The sequence below is a fragment of the Watersipora subatra genome, chromosome 10, assembly GCF_963576615.1.
Source record: "Watersipora subatra chromosome 10, tzWatSuba1.1, whole genome shotgun sequence".
NCBI lineage: Eukaryota > Metazoa > Bryozoa > Gymnolaemata > Cheilostomatida > Watersiporidae > Watersipora > Watersipora subatra.
In genome coordinates, this window is record NC_088717.1 from 29,141,650 (window position 1) to 29,162,350 (window position 20,701).

General features: G+C 36.3%; 1 protein-coding gene across 1 annotated transcript in view; it reads right to left on the reverse strand.

Annotated features, from left to right (window-relative positions):
- Window positions 1-20,701, reverse strand: part of LOC137405836 (coiled-coil domain-containing protein 22 homolog) — a 32,956-nt gene that overhangs the window by 1,009 nt on the left and 11,246 nt on the right. The window contains exons 6-12 of the mRNA XM_068092253.1: window positions 19,266-19,454; window positions 11,464-11,547; window positions 10,011-10,250; window positions 4,043-4,261; window positions 3,653-3,760; window positions 1,537-1,632; window positions 223-357 (exon numbers count right to left, since the gene is read on the reverse strand). Coding sequence (XP_067948354.1) covers window positions 223-357; window positions 1,537-1,632; window positions 3,653-3,760; window positions 4,043-4,261; window positions 10,011-10,250; window positions 11,464-11,547; window positions 19,266-19,454 — 1,071 coding nt within the window. The remainder of the gene's footprint in view (window positions 1-222; window positions 358-1,536; window positions 1,633-3,652; window positions 3,761-4,042; window positions 4,262-10,010; window positions 10,251-11,463; window positions 11,548-19,265; window positions 19,455-20,701) is intronic.

Sequence of the window (20,701 nt, forward strand, 5' to 3'; positions counted from 1 at the left end):
GTTCAATGCGGTTTATATAATCCAGAATTTTTGGGATTCTTCTTGAGAGCATGTGAATAAAACTCCAACTTTCACCCCATACTAGAACTTTTTCCTCTAGAGTACAATTCCTGGTAGGATGTAAAAAAGGAGGCAAGATAAGCCAATGATTGAGCTGACTAGATACTTCTACAAAGATGACTCAGGAGAATGCCAATTGTTGAAGCGGATGATAAGGCATACCTGATCCTCGAGCTGGCGAATCTCCCGGAGAATGACTCCTGTTTCCTCTATAGTAGACCTGACAGAGTTGCAGCTCTCATGCAAGGAGGCAAGATATTTGTAGGCCGCTCTAACACTCTCATCTTTTTTTGCATCCTTTAAACACACACACGGATACACATATGCAAATGTAGTTGCACATACATACTCGTACATGTGCATACATACATCTAGTAGGGACTGGGACTATAAAAGTGAGCTGATGCTCGGCAGCTTATGCAAATACAGACTCGATGAAATGAAAATTCAAAAATGCTCATTGTAAAAACATTGCCTCCACTGTTAGAGCGAGTTCAACAGTGTTTGATGTGCTTTAATAAATATGAGCTACACATGAAAGCATTTCATTCTCTTGATCCTAGTTTTAATAGCCTTGTCTTTTCTAGCCAAATCTAACTTTGGATCAAGTTGTGAGCGATGTTGACTGGACTAACAGACAATCTGGTCAGTCTGTAGCTAGTACTGTCAAGGCCATTACTAAACATAGACAACCTGGTCAGTCTGTAGCTAGTAATGTCAAGGCCATTAATAAACATAGACAACCTGGTCAGTCTATAGCTAGTACTGTCTAGGACATTACTAAACATAGACAACCTGGTTAGTCTGTAGCTAGTACTGTCAAGGCCATTACTAAACATAGACAACCTGGTCAGTCTGTAGCTAGTACTGTCAAGGTCATTACCAAACACAGACAACCTCGTCAGTCTGTTGCTGTGCTAGTACTGTCAATAATACTAGCACAGCAACATGCTGATATAGGCCAGCCAGCAATATCAGCATTACAGTTCTGAGGAGCTGTTGTAGTAGGTAATTAATGGAATAACACAAAACTTTGCTATAACAAAAGTTCTGTCGAATTGTCTGTAGCCACACTAAGCGTGCTAAAAACTGCCTCATGTGAGAATTGAACTTACATACTCTGAGCTACACACTAGTACTTTAACAACTACACCAACCAGCCACCATGTAATGTCATGAATCAACGATACCCATACTGGTTATTCATTACGATCTTTCACGGTGGGCAGGCCTTTAAGATTAAAATAAGATCCATTAGAAATAATGGCCTTTTCTTGCAATTGAAATCCAAACGAATGCATACAGGTCGGGGGTTCTAGATGAGCAGGCGGCAGCTGCTCTCTAATTGAACCGGAAGCACCATTGAGATACAGTGCAGAACAATCGCTATAGCAATACTTTGGGTTGGTCTAATAAACGATCAGGAGACCGCAAATACCAAATGGCGGACATCTGTCAAGCGTTGCTTTCCCTTACTTTAAATATCAGTTCGTCTGTTACTGTAAATGTCCTGTCTAGCTTGCCAGTCAAAAGGTTGATATCTTTTTGGACTGCCTTTGTGTCTTGAAGCACCTGCAATCAAATGCATCTAATGGGAATCTGCTGCCCCATAACTTCAACAAGTCGACGTTACAGTCAACGTTGCTATCACATATAACTCCTTTTATGTAAATTCGACTTGATGCGAATAATTTATGTGAAGTTTTCACTTCGTATTACGTAAGAAATGTCATATAATGTAAAGCGTCAAGTCAATCCAAATTATCAAATTCGATGAGAATAATGTGAAACAAATATATGAAAAATGAGAAATAATGGGAATCTCATAGTTGGCCTTAAAAGTACGTTTTCTCATGCCACAGTACTGCTTGCCATAACACTATTACCCGGTAATACTATTACCCGGTAATACTATTACCCGGTAATACTATTACCCGGTAACACTAGTACCCGATAATACTATTACCCAATAATACTAGTACCAGGTAATACTATTACTCGATAATACTATTACCTGATAACACTATTACCTGATAATACTATTACCTGATAATACTATTACCTGATAATGCTATTACCTGATAATACTATTACCTGATAATACTAGTATCTGATCATACTACTACCTGATAATACTACTACCTGATAATACTAGTACCTGATAATATTATTACCTGATAATACTATTACCTGATAATACTATTACCTGATAATACTAGTACTCGATAATACTATTACCTGATAATACTAGTACCTGATAATACTATTAACTGATAATACTAGTACTCGATAATACTATTACCTGATAATACTAGTACCTGATAAAATGAGGGTACTAGTATTATCAGGTACTAGTATTATCAGGTAATAGTATTATCGAGTACTAGTATTATCAGGTAATAGTATTATCAGGTACTAGTATTATCAGGTATTGTGGCTTCGCACACAAGGACGCGCCAACACACATTACAAGATGCGCCAACACACACTTTTACTATAGTAAACAGTATTTTACTTTATTTTAGACAAATTTATTTCTTTTTTCTTTGTAGCATAAACCTAAACATGAACCTCGCTGTGAATAAAAAGATTCAATTTATAAGTGGCCAGCATGTATTTATAAGTGGCCAGCATGTATTTATAAGTGGCCAGCATGTATTTATAAGCGGCCAGCAGGTATTCATAAGCGGCCAGCATTTATTTATAAGCGACCAGCATGTATTTATAAGCGGCCAGCATGTATTTATAAGCGGCCAGCATGCATTTATAAGCGGCCAGCATGTATTTATAAGCGGTCAGCATGTATTTATAAGCAACCAGCATGTATTTATAAGCGGCAAGCATGTATTTATAAGCGGCCAGCATGTATTTATAAGCGGCCAGCATGTACTTATAAGCGGCCAGCATGTATTTATAAGCGGCCAGCATGTATTTATAAGCGGCCAGCATGTATTTATAAGTGGCCAGCATGTATTTATAAGTGGCCAGCATGCATAAGCTATCAATAAAAAGCAACTCGATGAATGGAATCAAGTGCTAGAGATGTCATATGACATTGGAGATGACAGTGATCACAATGTCAGTAACGAGCTCAGTACGGCGAGTATATGTACTCATATTTTCTAGCATCTTATAATTGAGTAAGTTATTTCTAGCATTTGAGCATTCTAAAAGGTACCTCAACCTCGAACTTAGTGAGAAGTTGACTGATACAATTGTTAGACTGGGTGTATAAGTCACACCCTAAACTTTTAAACAAAACTTTAGGTTCATAAGTATGGCTTATACATGAGAATATACGTTATTTTACGCTTCATCGTACGTAAAATCCTTATAATGTAAACATTCTCGAAATAGATGGTTTACATTATAGGAATGTCTACAGTACAATGAAGTGCGAAAATGAACTTCAACTGTAACAAAAACCAACACCTAAATAGCAAAGCCTGACCTAAATAGTACAACTTGACCTAAATAGTACAACTTGACATAAATAGTACAGCTTGATCTACATAGCACAACTTGATTGGCTAATATATGGAAAAATGAACAAGCATTGGCTGAATGAAGCGAGTATGACAAGAAAACAGACCTTGTCGATATCATGTTTTTGTTTCTTAATATTTCCAACAATTTCTATGATTCTCTTTGTATAGGATGACCTTGACACATCTCTACTCATCCCAGCAAGCTCAGCATTCTACAAAACCAACAAGAGAAATGCTAGAAGCGCAGCCGCGCTCGCGAGTAATGCAGGTGAAATGAGAAGACTTATCTCTGGTGCCCTTGATAGATAACAGCTAATTAATCACCTAGCATGGGCGGTAAACATGAACAGTCATAAACTAGGTGGCCTAATGTGAGATCCTACTGATGACATAATAAAGTCAGAGTAAGGTCACACTGATGACCCAGTAAAGTCAGCCTAAGGTCATACTAATGATCTGATCAAGATAGAATGAGGTCACACTAATGAACAAACCAGAGTCTTGAGCTGCTCATCCTTGACCCTTGTCTCCTCTGACGAAGATTTCATCTGCTGCCGGAATGTCTGCAACTCCGCCAGCTTCTGCTCAATCATCTGCTGCCTGGATTTAGCTTGAGTTCCGAGCTCCTCTATTTGCTTGACGAGAGGAACCTTGTGGTTGAGCCACTGCGCCTCAAGTGACTGCATCTTAGAATCAGCACCAGCTAAGACTTGCTAAAGCACAGAACGGTTAGAAGGAACCTTACTAGCAGCCTATGAAAAGGAAGGCGAACAAGCGTGTTAAAAACAGAAAATGGAACAAGCCTGACAGAACTTCTGACAACTTTTTCAGACAACGCCGGAATAGTTTGAGAAAACAACAACAATATTATTGTAAAATTAGGTGATTTTCTTTCAAAATCTTTGGTAGTTTAACCCGAACAACCATTTACAAAATGTGTAACTCAAGTAAACTGGTACATGTACTAGATGTACTTTGCTCGGGAATTAAAAATCAGCTTATAAACAATGAGAAGTAATGAGAGTTGCCTGCCAATTGCTATTAGCCTGGCACATTGCTAATGAAAAATTTTAGTAAACTAACTAATGACAATCACTTCTGCAATCACCCTGCGTGGTATGCAATCACCCTGCGTGGTATGCAATCACCCTGCGTGGTATGCAATCACCCTGTGTGGTATGCAATCACCCTGCGTGGTATGCAATCACCCTGCGTGGTATGCAATCACTCTGCGTGGTATGCAATCACCCTGCGTGGTATGCAATCACCCTGCGTGGTATGCAATCACCCTGCGTGGTATGCAATCACCCTGCGTGGTAGGCAAAGCCGTTGGGTATGTGCTCCCATACAGCCACTTATATCGACCAGTGAACAACTAAATCTGTGTGGCCTAATGGGTAAGGTGTTGAACTCGCGAACGGAATGGTTCAAAATCAAATCTTCTTTGATACAGATTATTTATTCAAGATTTTTATAGCTGGAATGCAGACACTACACACGACAGACGTACTTTGAGAAATATATATATATATATACAGTAAAACTCGGCTAACTCGACCTTCACGGGACCGAGAGAAAGTGTTCGAGTTATCAGAGTGTTCAAGTTATGAGAACACTGTCACAAGTGTGTGCATTATTGTATTTATCAGTACATATACAAAATATATATAAATCAAAAGCATTGATTGCTTGTTGAAAGTTAAGGGACTTCTCATGTAATATTTTAACAATTTTTATCAGAAAGTATAAATATTTTCCTTTTAATACTTGAGATTCGTTTGATTGGTTTAGGTGAAGTGACTGCCAGAACCTTTTCAGATTAAAATAGGCAAAAACTGATCGCGGTTGAAACTCTCAGAAAAAAACATATTTTTCTTTTGAGCGTTTTAACAAAAACCAGTTTTGCCAATTGTTCTTAAAGTTTATCTGAAGGTTACCTCGCTTCTCTTTGCTTACGGAGGGCTATCTATCCCAAGCGGATGTTTATAAAATTTGATTTTTTGCAAACGTTAGAAAAGTGGTTAACGAAAATATCTTGCCGATAGTAGTAATAATGACACCTAAGAACCACTAAAAGTTGTTGTTTATCTCTATGGCTTGGAATAAAGTGATATTCTAAATAGTGGAGCAGCAGCCTACCATAAAGTGCTCAAAAAAAGTGATTTATTTTATATTAGGATGGACAATATGCTGAAATAATGTTCTAGACCAGAATCTTATGCTGATTCTGAATATCTAGTTTCTACACTTCTAAACTAGCCACCAGACTAATTATAATGTATTACGTGATACAATAAATTAATAATATAATTTTCATAATTTACAAGTTCGACCAGTACAGAGCGGGACTGTGATACATCAAACTAGATCCAAATTTGTAGCTGATTTCAAATATCATATAATGAGATTTCAAAAACGCATGGATTTGAATTTATATTACATAATATTATTATGTAAGTTATATGCGTAACTTGATGTATTAAATATAATTGTGAATACCACTCAATTCCATGTGTTTTTGGACCAAAATTTGGAGCTAGTTCCGAGGATGTAATTGACAATTCTCTCAACTGACCACAACATTTTCACAATGTATTATGTAATACATGAATTTAATGATATAATTTCAAATTTCGCCAGTTTATCATTTTGGGAAGGCAAAGAGGTTGCAATACATCAATCAAGATCAGAATTTGTAGCATATTTCAGATTTAATATTTATATCTTTCCAAGTTGCATAGAGTTTAACATATACACAATATTATATAACCATTTATTTGGATGAACATCCTGTCTTACATCGACATAAAATGTCTTTCATCACACCAGAAGGCGATGGGTCTGTGTCATCCATGTGATTTTGAGATTTCCATTATACAAAGTCCAGCCATGATTAGTGGGTAGGGGTGGATCAATTGTTGGCTGCACAGCTCTACGCCATATGGCTGCTTGGTAACCAGCTCTCATTACATGCAGCCTCAATTCATCTTGGGTTGGAGGAAGGTGAGCTTGGGAAATCCTTGAGGGAGAGCAATTAACCAAATATCTTGCTTCATTGACCTTTTCAGCTGTGTCAATATTATAAAGTCTGCATATGAGTTTCTCTATAGAGTGCTGAGTATCATCATCTACCTCAAACTCTAAGCCCAAAGAGCTTAATACATTGATGAACTCAGGGTTCTGATTGAGCAAATTCAGAATGGATTTCTTTCCCTTTGAATAAAATGCGCTGATACTATCACAACCGCTGAGTGCATGTAGACCTAGAAGTGCCTGGTAGTAGGGCGGTGTTAGAATACCTGATACATTTCCAATGTGTATGAATCGCATTCGTTCTTTCTTCCCACAGAAGTAGTACAATTGATCTGATGGAAGCTCATGTACGCAAGATATACGAATCATAAACACATCTGTATCTTGACACTTTATCATCACCGTACAGTTCGATCCTTTGTCTTCCATGATGGACATTATATGTGCTATCATTCTTGTGTCAGCTTCCTCATGATCTGATGCTAGACTCACTATATTTTTGTTACTGGTTTTCCCATCAATTTGAAAACTGATTTTGTTGCACTTGGAAGAAAATGCTATGTATACATCAAGATCCTGTTTGATCTGTGCCCTGCTCCACTCCTTACTCAAGAATGGCATAAAGCATTTCCGGTACGTTTCATTGTATGGATCTGATTCTCTGAAAGCATCAATATAAAAAGCAATGAAAAACTTTCACCAATGACCACAAAAAGCCCAGAATAATCAGTCTATTTGGCAAGGTAATGTGCCATTGCTAGATAGCTCTATTCTAAGATAATATAAGATATACAGTATATGTTCAAGTTAGATTGATTGCAGACAAACAAAATGGCTTACCTTTGTACGGCTGGCTGTGTTGTCCTATTGTCTTGGCGGGTGAATTCTCTGAAACATACTTTGTGATATCTCACTTCCATAGCTACCAAGTCAGGGTCCTGACCATTTAAATCCAATACCTTTTGTCCATCTGGCCGTCTTCTGGCGGAGTCAATCAGCAATCCTATAAAAAAGTGAATGCCAAAAATTTATGTTGTTTGGTTACTTTGGAAGTAATAGAGGGCTGAGTAGGTCATAATTATGCAGCTTATTAGTAACAAGACTTGATGCATCACCTGCTGTCAAGGTTTGTGCTTTGACTAGCGTATCTCTTACAGTTTTCTTTCCCGATTTCTTCAACCATTTATCTTCTGACATATGATGTACAACTGAGGTAAAAGAGGACCAGTTCCTCTAACAGTGCCAAATGACCTTGTTCTTTTTGTGGTTGTCTAGAATAAACCCATGACACAAATAATCAGTCATTGTAACAGTGCATGACTATAACATGGACGGAAGTCACCAACATACCTGCCAACTCTCACGCATTGGGCGTGAGACTCACGCAATCACCAAAAAAAAAATGAAAATACTTGAGATTTTTGCCCCAATTTCCACAATTTTACACATACTATCATCGATACATCAATTGCCCCAAAACCAAATCTCACGCATTGCCCCACTCTTGGGTTGGCAGGCCTGGTCACCAAACACCATGTAGACTTTCAAATAAGTTGACACAAATGGGGCACAAATGACATTGCTCTGCTCTTACTAAACTTGTAAAACAAACTGAACATAGAGATTTATTAATAATAAATATAGAATTTATGTGTATCACAATGGCAATAAAAACAATGAGGAGCAACGCTATTCAGTGCCCAGTGGTGAAATGGATTGACACCACAGTACCCACCTCTTCAGAGCTGACAGTATCCTCTGCTGATTTTCTCTTCGTATGTCTGGCCTCAGCTCTTTCCAAGAGTAACTTATTGCAGTATTTTTTGTGGCATGCATAGTGACAGACAAGGTTTGTGTGTGAGTCATGTTCAAGAATGTTTGCTGCAATTACTATGTTAAGTTCATCATCCAACTCGGTTCACTTCTGTGTGTACCCCTGACCAGTTTTTCACTGCTGTGCTGTGACTCTAACCAAGGTTTCCCCACAATTTTTCCAAACAATGGAAGACACAATCCTTATCCTCCATGCTTTTTTAACTCTTAAATGTGAAAACTTGACTCGTAGCAGTAATTTCAAACGGAAAAACACCAATTTTCCGAAATTTTAGGAGTTGTCCTCCCTCAAAATAAAATCGTCCTAGAACTTCTAAATGTGACCAGTTATAGGTGTAGAAACTATATCATTGAACTCAGCATGAAATTCTGGCCAAGAATCTGATCTTACTTTATTCTCCATATTTATATAAATAAGAGTGAAAGATAGCTCTAGGCTGCTTCTCCACTAAAAGCGATAACAACCGTCTCGCGGTAGCCGTTGGGCAAAAAAACTGTTCGAGTTAACGAAGTTAAGGTCGAGTTATCTAAAGCAATTTATCATTGCGTGGGAACGGACCAAACAAATCCGTTCGAGATATCCGAGGGCGAGTTATCCGAGTTTCACTGTAGATAGCCTTATCCAGCACACGCACACACCCATGAACAGTGCGGCTTCACTACAAAGACATGGCTGAAATACACCGTTACTAACTTTTAATTCGTCGACTGATGAAAAATACAATATTTGCAAAAGTATGGAGGATTATGGGAGCTCAAAGAGTTGGAAACAAATAAAATGTTATAAAGATGATCTACCTGAACTTTGGGAATTGTCTGTAATAAAGATGATCTACCTGAACTTTGGGAATTGTCTGTTATAAAGATGATCTACCCGAACTTTGGCAATTGTCTGTTATTAAGAGGGTCTACCTGAACTTTGGGAATTGTCTGTTATAAAAATGATCTACCTGAACTTTGGGAATTGTTCGTTATAAAGAGGATCTACCTGAACTTTGGCAATGGTCTAATATAAAGATGATCTACCTGAACTTTGGCAATTGTCTGTAATAAAGATGATCGATCTGAACTTTGGCAATTGTCTGTTATAAAGATGATCTACCTGAACTTTGGCAATTGTCTGTTATAAAGAGGATCTACCTGAACTTTGGCAATGGTCTGTTACAAAGATGATCTACCTGAACTTTGGGAATTGTCTGTTATAAAAATGATCTACCTGAACTTTGGGAATTGTTCGTTATAAAGAGGATCTACCTGAACTTTGGGAATTGTCTGTTATCAAGAGGATCTACCTGAACTTTGGCAATGGTCTGTTAAAAAGATGGTCTACCTGAACTTTGGCAATTGTCTGTTATAAAGATGATCTACCTGAACTTTGACAAATGTCTGTTATAAAGATGATCTACCAGAACTTTGACAAATGTCTGTTATAAAGATGATCTACCTGAACTTTGAGAATGGTCTGTTATAAAGAGGATCTACCTGAACTTTGACAAATGTCTGTTATAAAGATGATCTACCTGAACTTTGGCAATTGTCTGTTATAAAGATGATCTGCCTGAACTTTGGCAATTGTCTGTAATAAAGATGATCTACCTGAACTTTGGCAATGGTCTGTTCTGATTCGGGCAAAACATCAAGGGTTTTCTTTTTCACTTGGTAGACCTTCTTGCTCTCCTCCAATGCTGCCTTCTTCTTTGTGATCTCCGTGCTTTTCATCTCTTTAGCGTTTTTGGCCTTGTCAATGTTCTTAGTGAGCTTAGATATTCGGGTAGCGACTTCCTGTAACTCACTCTTCAAATTCTCAAGCTCCTCCTCTTGTCTAGTGTGCATTTCCTGCAATATTTCCATGTCAATTAACTAAATGAGATTGGTTTCGTATTGAAATTTAAAATCCTCCGCAAACCAACAAGTAATAAAGAGGCCAGACAAGAAAATGTTACACAACGAAAAACACAATTTTCAGGCTGTTTCAGATACTAGAAAGCTCTAACAGATATTTCACAGTTACAGCTCAATTCAGTTTTAAAAATTGAGCGAAAAAACAGAGATTGCAGAAATAGACTCAAAACTGCTTTAACTAATAATAAGGTATCTAACAGAAAGCTTTGCCACTAAATGTATTTCTTGTTTTATTTCTGAATGATTTAACTTTAGCGAACAAGTGATAGAAACCTTGCTACCTCACTGGTAGCAAGGGAACAAAATGAAAATTACATTACATTGTCTTACATTAGATTATCGAGTCAAATACAGACTTCTGTGAGTGGAACGTGACTGAACAAAAGTGAATCCTTCAGTTTAAAGTTTTTAATTAAAAATTAGGACAGGAAGCTTTGAATGCTACAGTGCCTTACGATTATTCAATTTGACGTTCAAAAAAGAATTGTCTAACTTCATGACTGAAAGAGACATTGAGACAAGTTGGAGAAGTTAGACTATTACCCAAACTTTGTGATAAGACAGCATTTGACAAGATGACATTTCAAACTAAAGCGTAAAATTAGAGAGATGATAAAGAAACACGGGAATGAGAGGTCGATAAGGCTCGACAAAAAAAGACAATGCATGATAGTAGGTTTAAGGGTTGGCCTGCAGTGCCACAGTCAACTGCACTGAAATAAATGTATTTGGCGAAAGGTGAACCGAAGCATGCAAGTTTGAAAGAGAAAAGCGTAGGTCATACTCGATCTTGTACAGTCCCATTCAATTTCTTGTTTGATTGGACGAGCTGTGAGTATCGAATTAAATATTCACTTTCCTCGCAAGCAGTTCATTCAAAGGAGATTTGGAATGCAATGGATTGAGCAGATGGAGTGATTGTGTGACAGATGGATAAAACATAGCTAGAATTAAAATGTAGCCAGTTGCTGCAAGGCTTTCCTCGGGTACTTGACAGGTTGGTTTGGTGATCGTATTTAGCATAAGGCTGTTGTTATCCGATGGGGGAGAATTTTTCAAATGACCTATTTAGTTTAACTCATCACTCCATAGAAATAATCTACTGCTGAACTACGTGAACTGATAAGAATGCAAAACAGCTAGATACCTCTTCAGAAACAGCCTCAACAACTGTCACTTTAGGATCATCTATCTTCTCAGCAACGGCTGTTGTCACAGAATCATGTTCTGTCTACAACAGTTATGTGAAGCATCGATGGAAGTCTAGCCAGCAGCTGACATCAGTGTGTATTCCTAGCTCTAATAGTACTAAGGAGGTATTACTAGCTAGTTATACCTCCCTATTACTATTACAGCTAGTAATACCTCCCTAGTACTATTAGAGCTAGTAATACCTCCCTAGTATTATTAAAGCTAGTAATACCTTCCTGGTACTATTAAAGCTAGTAATACCTCCCTAGTACTATCAGAGCTAGTAATACCTCCCTAGTACTATTAGAGCTAGTAATACCTCCTTGGTACTATTAGAGCTAGTAATACCTCCCTAGTACTATTAGAGCTAGTAATACCTCCCTATTACTATTAGAGCTAGTAATACCTCCCTATTACTATTAGAGCTAGTAATACCTCCCTGGTACTATTAGAGCTAGTAATACCTCCCTGGTACTATTAGAGCTAGTAATACCTCCCTATTACTATTAGAGCTAGTAATACCTCCCTGGTACCAAACAAGAGTGAAACGATTGATTGGGAGAATTATGATAAATGCACATGTGCACACAACTCCCGAAAAATTATCCGTTAACGGCCGTCACCAAACCCTTGCAACGAAATCCTATCAACAAATTTAACTATTTTTCAGTAAAGTCGTTTAAGTATAATAATGATACAAAACGCATATAAACCTATTTAAATATGTTACCAAGCCTTTGAAAGATTACCGCAAATTCCTAAAACTAACCCATCTGATCGGATTATACATAAATAGACAGATTTATTAGGACGAAAATCGTCACAAAACGCTTGAAAAGCTTCATTTAATAAAAGTTAAGACCGGAAATTGAAACGCCGAGCGACAGAGAATAGAACGATAAAGTCTTGCCACAAATCGCCACAAAACGCTTGAACAGCTTGGTTTATTAATAGTTTTGACCGACCTACGAAACGCCAATAAAGCCGTGCGACAGATAGTAGAACTGTTTAATGTGTACTGTTTGTGTACTGTTTGAGGTGTAGACCGATTTACAGGTACGAAAATGTGGTACACAGTTTATCAGCCTACGTTTTTGTCCAATTACCGAAGGTTTTTCAAATTATCTAGAACATCAGCCAGATTTCTTTACATCTTATCTACAAGGTAGGGCGTTACTACAACGCTCTTTTATGACAAGAATATTTCTTTATTTCACTCCAGTTTGCATAAAACTTCCAGACGCGTAAATGCCAACGCTTGCTCTCTGTTACATATCGCTGTCAAAACCATTCTACATTCATCACAACACAACCAACTTTCAAACTGTATATTACACATCAGTTTGCCGTTTAACTTTTAATATTGCATTTCAGAGATATAATAAACATATTTCTTTATTGTTGGCATCGTTGTTGTTAGTTAAATTACGTACAGTAGGTTAGGTCTACAGCTTGAATTAATATTTATTTTATTATTGTAAAACATAAGTTTGAGATAGTTAAATATTTATTTTATTAATATTTATTTCTGTTACATATCGTTGTCAAAACTGTTCTGCATTCAACACAACCAACTTTCAAACTGTATATTACAATATATTTTACTTGTAATATTGCATTTCAGAGCTATAATAAACATATTTCATTATTGCTGTTGTTAGTTAAATTACGTACAGTAGTTTAGGTGTAAAGCTTGAATTAATATTCATTTTAACCAACAACCAACTTTCAAATTGTGTATTACACGGCAGCTTGCCATTTTACTTTTAATATTGCATTTCAATATAATAAGAGATTTAATGAACATATTTCATTATTGCTGTTGTTAGTTAAATTACGTACAGTAGGTTAGGTCTACAGCTTGAATTAATATTTATTTTATTATTGTAAAACATAAGTTTGCGATAGTTAAATATTTATTTTATTAATATTTATTTCTGTTACATATCGCTGTCAAAACCGTTCTACATTCAACACAACCAACTTTCAAACTGTATATTACAATATATTTTACTTTTAATATTGCATTTCAGAGATATAATAAACATATTTCATTATTGCTGTTGTTAGTTAAATTACGTACAGTAGTTTAGGTCTACAGCTTGAATTAATATTTATTTTAACCAACAACCAACTTTCAAATTGTATATTACACGGCAGCTTGCCATTTACTTTTAATATTGCATTTCAATATAATAAGAGATATAATAAACATATTTCATTATTGCTGTTGTTATTTAAATTACGTACAGTAGTTTAGGTCTACAGCTTGAATTAATATTTATTTTATTATTGTAAAACATAAGTTTGAGATAGTTAATTATTTATTTTATTAATAATTATTTCTGTTACATTTCTGTTATTTCTGTTGCGCCTTTTTAGAGTCGTGCTCCCTCAAATTTATTTTATATCATCTCAAACAAGTCTCATTTACATAATACTCTGTCAATTCCTGCTGAGAACTACTTTTTCAACAACCAACAGTACCCTTTCTTTTTTCCATTATTACTTTGGTCGTGGGCTGTATGAGAGTGGAATTTCTAGAAATTCCACTGTCATACAGCCAACGACCAAAGTGATATTGGAAAAAAGAAAGGGTACTGATGGTTGAAATGCAATATTAGCAGTCAAATAGGATAACTGCAATGGTAGCTGTAATGTACTGGGTGTGGGTGTTATTATATACAACAAATAGCAATAATGAAAGGAAAAGATTATATGTTTATATCTCTCCTCCTGGAAAAAGAGAAATGCAATATCGGCCAATTTTAGAAGTAAAATGCACTGATATAGAATTTTAGAAAATCTGTACTACGTAGCCATTGTTCTGTAGTCATCCAAACCTATAATTAATTATTGTAATGAGATCTCATTAGAACCGCTAGAAAAAAATATCATCGTCTTTCCCTTTAGGCTACTTACACTGCGTTAGATTTTTAGAAAATCTGTACTACGTAGTCATTGTTCTGTAGTCATCCAAACTTATAATTAATTATTGTAATAATCTCATAAGAACTGTTAAAAAGTATCATCGTCATTTCCTTTACTTATACTACGTTGGACATCAGTTAGAATACGAAAGTACTCAAATGTGTCAGCAAATGAAATTGAAAATGAAAAAATTGAAATTGACAAGAATGGAACGATTTCTGTACTCCTATGTTAATTGCCGAAACCTTGGGAACAATGCTATAGACTGGTGAAAAGTGCAAGTTTTTTTCGTGAAATGCGCAAGACTTTATCGTTCTATTCTCTGTCACTCGGCGTTTCAATTTCCGGTCTTAACTTTTATTAAACGAAGCTTTTCAAGCGTTTTGTGACAATTTTCGTCCTAATAAATCTGTCTATTTATGTATAATCCGATCAGATGGGTTAGTTTTAGGAATTTGCGGTAACCTTTCAAAGGCTTAGTAACATATTTAAATAGGTTTATATGCGTTTTGTATCATTATTATACTTAAACGACTTTACTGAAAAATAGTTAAATTTGTTGATAGGATTTCGTTGCAAGGGTTTGGTGACAGCCGTTAACAAATAATTTTTCGGAAGTTGTGTGCACATATGCATTTATTATAATTCTCCCAATCAATCGTTTCACTCTTGTTTGGTCGTGGGATAATTCTCCCAATCAATCGTTTCACTCTTGTTTGGTCGTGGGATTAATTCAAGCTGTAGACCTAACCTACTGTACGTAATTGAACTAACAACAGCAATAATGAAATATGTTCATTAAATCTCTTGTTATATTGAAATGCAATATTAAAAGTAAAATGGCAAGCTGCCGTGTAATACACAATTTGAAAGTTGGTTGTTGGTTAAAATGAATATTAATTCAAGCTGTACACCTAAACTACTGTACGTAATTTAACTAACAACAGCAATAATGAAATATGTTTATTATAGCTCTGAAATGCAATATTACAAGTAAAATATATTGTAATATACAGTTTGAAAGTTGGTTGTATTGAATGCAGAACAGTTTTGACAACGATATGTAACAGAAATAAATATTAATAAAATAAATATTTAACTATCTCAAACGTATGTTTTACAATAATAAAATAAATATTAATTCAAGCTGTAGACCTAACCTACTGTACGTAATTTAACTAACAACAACGATGCCAACAATAAAGAAATATGTTTATTATATCTCTGAAATGCAATATTAAAAGTTAAACGGCAAACTGATGTGTAATATACAGTTTGAAAGCTGGTTGTGTTGTGATGAATGTAGAATGGTTTTGACAGCGATATGTAACAGAGAGCAAGCGTTGGCATTTACGCGTCTAGAAGTTTTATGCAAACTGGAATGAAATAAAGAAATATTCTTGTCATAAAAGGGCGTTGTAGTAACGCCCTACCTTGTAGATAAGATGTAAAGAAATCTGGCTGATGTTCTAGATAATTTGAAAAACCTTCGGTAATTGGACAAAAACGTAGGCTGATAAACTGTGTACCACATTTTCGTACCTGTAAATCGGTCTACGCCTCAAACAGTACACAAACAGTACACAGTAAACAGTTCTACTATCTGTCGCACGGCTTTATTGGCGTTTCGTAGGTCGGTCGAAACTATTAATAAACCAAGCTGTTCAAGCGTTTTGTGTCGATTTGTGGCAAGACTTTATCGTTCTATTCTCTGTCGTTCGGCGTTTCAATTTCCGGTCTTAACTTTTATTAAACGAAGCTTTTCAAGCGTTTTGTGACGATTTTTGTCCTAATAAATCTGTCTATTTATGTATAATCCGATCAGATGGGTTAGTTTTAGGAATTTGCGGTAATCTTTCAAAGGCTTGGTAACATATTTAAATAGGTTTATATGCGTTTTGTATCATTATTATACTTAAACGACTTTACTGAAAAATAGTTAAATTTGTTGATAGGACTTCGTTGCAAGGGTTTGGTGACGGCCGTTAACGAATAATTTTTCGGGAGTTGTGTGCACATGTGCATTTATCATAATTCTCCCAATCAATCGTTTCACTCTTGTTTGGTCGTGGGATTAGAGCTAGTAATACCTCCCTGGTACTATTAGAGCTAGTAATACCTCCCTGGTACTATTACAGCTAGTAATACCTCCCTGGTACTATTACAGCTAGTAATACCTCCCTAGTACTATTACAGCTAGTAATACCTCCCTATTACTATTGGGGGTCCTCCCATGTTTTGTGACGATTCTGACGACCCGACGACAGGGATATTTAAAAAGTGACAGACGAGACGACCATTTACCAATGTAGGTGACGAGGATTGCGTAAATAGGATTACTAAAGGTACGGCTGCACGTAACGAATTTTTCGTTGGTTCGGAGTTCTGGCCGAAATCACGAAAAACGCAGAATTAATCAGTCAAAATTCACAGAATTATTTGAGCTGTGTGCATGCCCACCGAGTTCGTCGACGAACGCTTTTAACAGATTAAACAAATTATTAGCGAGCACGATTCTAGCGGCTTTAGCAATTAGTATAGTCCAAGACATGTACCGTGACACACAATAAAAATACGAAAGCATTTCAACATAGAACACACGATAAAACTGTCTAAGTCGCGCTATTTTTAGTTAGCGAACACGACTTTAGCAAATTTTAAGATATATGTAGTCCGAAAACATAATGCGACACACAAGAAAATTATTACAGAAACTTATCATAGTAAATACGATGCAACTGACTTGTTTTCGCTAGAGATGTCGACATTCTCTACCGCAAAACTTTTGCTGCTAAAAAGGAAATATAATTAAAAAATAAACAAATTGTAGCTATAGCGTCCAAACAATAAATGCATTCCATAACGCAATCTAAGCAGTTGCATCGTGTGTACTATGTTGATTTGCACATATACTTTTACTATTGTGTGTCATTATACGTCTCTTGGACTATACTAATTGCAAAAGCTGCTGAGATCGTGCCCGCTAGCACGATTCTAGCAGCGCAGAATAATTCTGTGTGTTTCAATCATTTCGTGATTTTGGTTAGAACCAACGGAAATTTTGTTACGTGTTGCCGTACCGTTACTAACTTATTATTTGTTCATAAATCACCAAGGTCAACCGAAACTTCACTAGTTTTGGTTTGAAACATCTGGCCCAGAATTTACAGACTGCCAAATAATTAAAGCAATGAAATGCCACGACATTGACAGCAAATCCGTTTCCAAGTCTGTGACTGACAGTGATTATTAAAGGCAATCTCGGTCTATTTTCAGTACAAGAAATATAGCTCTAAAAACCTAAGACGGCTGTCACTCTTCGCGGAGTAATCAGCAACGCTCCCAAACATCACTAATATGCTTATGAAGGACGCTGGTTGAGCCATGCTTTTGGTTAGCAGAAGTTTAAACCTAGCGAGTTTCAGATTTGTAACGCAACCCAGTGCCACCAGTATAGATATTTGTATTAAAATAACGAATGTGAAGAAAGAGGTTGTTTTGGTTACCAATTTGAAAAAGGTGACAGTGATTTTAAAAGTGACGACAGTGATTTTAAAAGTGACGACAGTGATTTTAAAAGTGACTATTCTGACGACAGCTTTGTGTGGTAGGACCCCCACTATTAGAGCTAGTAATACCTCCCTGAGACTATTCGAGCTAGTAATACCTCCCTGGTACTATTACAGCTAGTAATACCTCCCTATTACTATTAGAGCTAGTAATACCTCCATGATACTATTAGAGCTAATAATACCTCCCTATTACTATTACAGCTAGTAATACCTCCCTGGTACTATTTGAGCTAGTAATACCTCCCTGGTACTATTAGAGCTATTAATACCTCCCTATTACTATTAGAGCTAGCAATACCTCCCTGGTACTATTACAGCTAGTAATACCTCCCTATTACTATTAGAGCTAGTAATACCTCCCTGAGACTATTCGAGCTAGTAATACCTCCCTAGTACTATTACAGCTAGTAATACCTCCCTGGTACTATTAGAACTAGTAATACCTCCCTATTACTATTAGAGCTAGTAATACCTCCCTGAGACTATTCGAGCTAGTAATACCTCCCTGGTACTATTAGAACTAGTAATACCTCCCTATTACTATTACAGCTAGTAATACCTCCCTGGTACTATTTGAGCTAGTAATACCTCCCTGGTACTATTAGAGCTAGTAATACCTCCCTGAGACTACTCGAGCTAGTAATACCTCCCTGGTACTATTAGAACTAGTAATACCTCCCTATTACTATTACAGCTAGTAATACCTCCCTGGTACTATTTGAGCTAGTAATACCTCCCTGGTACTATTAGAGTTAGTAATACCTCCCTGAGACTATTCGAGCTAGTAATACCTCCCTGGTACTATTAGAACTAGTAATACCTCCCTATTACTATTAGAGCTAGTAATACCTCCCTGAGACTATTCGAGCTAGTAATACCTCCCTGGTACTATTAGAACTAGTAATACCTCCCTATTACTATTACAGCTAGTAATACCTCCCTATTACTATTAGAGCTAGTAATACCTCCATGATACTATTAGAGCTAATAATACCTCCCTATTACTATTACAGCTAGTAATACCTCCCTGGTACTATTTGAGCTAGTAATACCTCCCTGGTACTATTAGAGCTAGTAATACCTCCCTGGTACTTTTAGAGCTAGTAATACCTCCCTATTACTATTAGAGCTAGTAATACCTACCTATTACTATTAGAGCTAGTAATACCTCCCTGGTACTATTTGAGCTAGTAATACCTCCCTGGTACTATTAGAGCTAGTAATACCTCCCTATTACAATTACAGCTAGTAATACCTTTCTGGCGCCAGTGCCACTAGAGTGTGAGTTACTAGTACTGGTTGTGTGCTGCAGCCTCTCTAATTGGGCAAATCTCGACACCGAATGTTGAGCCAAAGTTCGCTCCACTTCCTGTTTCATATTACTCTCCCTCTCCTCTGTCAGCTTCTCATATATCTCCTCCATTCTTTCACTCTTACTTTTTGTCTGCAAGACAGTTGACTATTGTTGTGAAGACCAAACACCTCTGATTGACATTTCAACCGCAACTTTAAGCCTTCCTCTATCCGGGTTGTGAAAAAAGGTCAGTCGGTTTCGAATGCCTGAATACCAAATTACAACTCTAAGACCATAAAATATCTATCGAAAGACTAAAACAGTCCAGGTGTTTAATGTTGGTCAATGCAAGATGACATTAACAGAAATCAGTCTAGGACTATTTAACGGAGACTTTCTGGCACAGGACTTTTTGGCATCAGACCTTTTGGCATCAGACTTTTTAGCACTGCTATTTTTACACCAAAAAAATTATTAATGCATATGTATAGTAAATATATCAAACGAAGATAAATGCAAAAAAAACATGATTCTATTAATGAAAATTCCCACATACTACCTTTTCTTTTGAAATATAAAAAAAAAGCGTTCGTAATTGAGCGTTGGCCGCATGTCTCGTTTTTGTTTTTCTTTGTTCGCATCACCAAAATTTGATTAAAGGATCCCATGATCTACAGTCAAATATGTGAATGCAGTCACGTATTTGTCATATTTACAAATCTTTCTTTTTCCCCTCCACTTAAAATTTGGTGAGTCATAAGTAAGAACGAAAGATGGATAAATTCCAAACTTGAAACCACTGCCAAAAAAATTGTCACGCCAAAACATCTTTCGCCAGACGGAACCTATGGTTTCTCAATTGACTTTTGGCGTAAATGAAAAGGTTCATCTAAAACACTGTAAACAATCATATGAAAGATACGAACAGTGCAAAATTGAGATGCAGAGGTTATATCACATGCTACCTACTACACAAAAACTTATTGTTGCAAATTTTAGCCCAAAAAGGTCATCAAAATTTGGAAGAATGTTGCAAGTTCGGAAAACTTTTTAATCTTAAACATTCTGTTTTAATTTCATGTCTCAACCGATAATGAAAAATTAATAAAAAATAAAAGATATAGTCTAGTAGTACTGAGTGAGTAGTACCTACCCTTACATAACATACTGAGTAGTACCTACCCTTACATATCATACTGAGTAGTACTTACCCTTACATATCATACTGAGTAGTACCTACCCTTACATATCTCACTGAGTAGTACTTACCCTTACATATCATACTGAGTAGTACCTACCCTTACATATCTCACTGAGTAGTACCAACCCTTACATATCATACTGAGTAGTACTTACCCTTACATATCATACTGAGTAGTACCTAACCTTACATATCA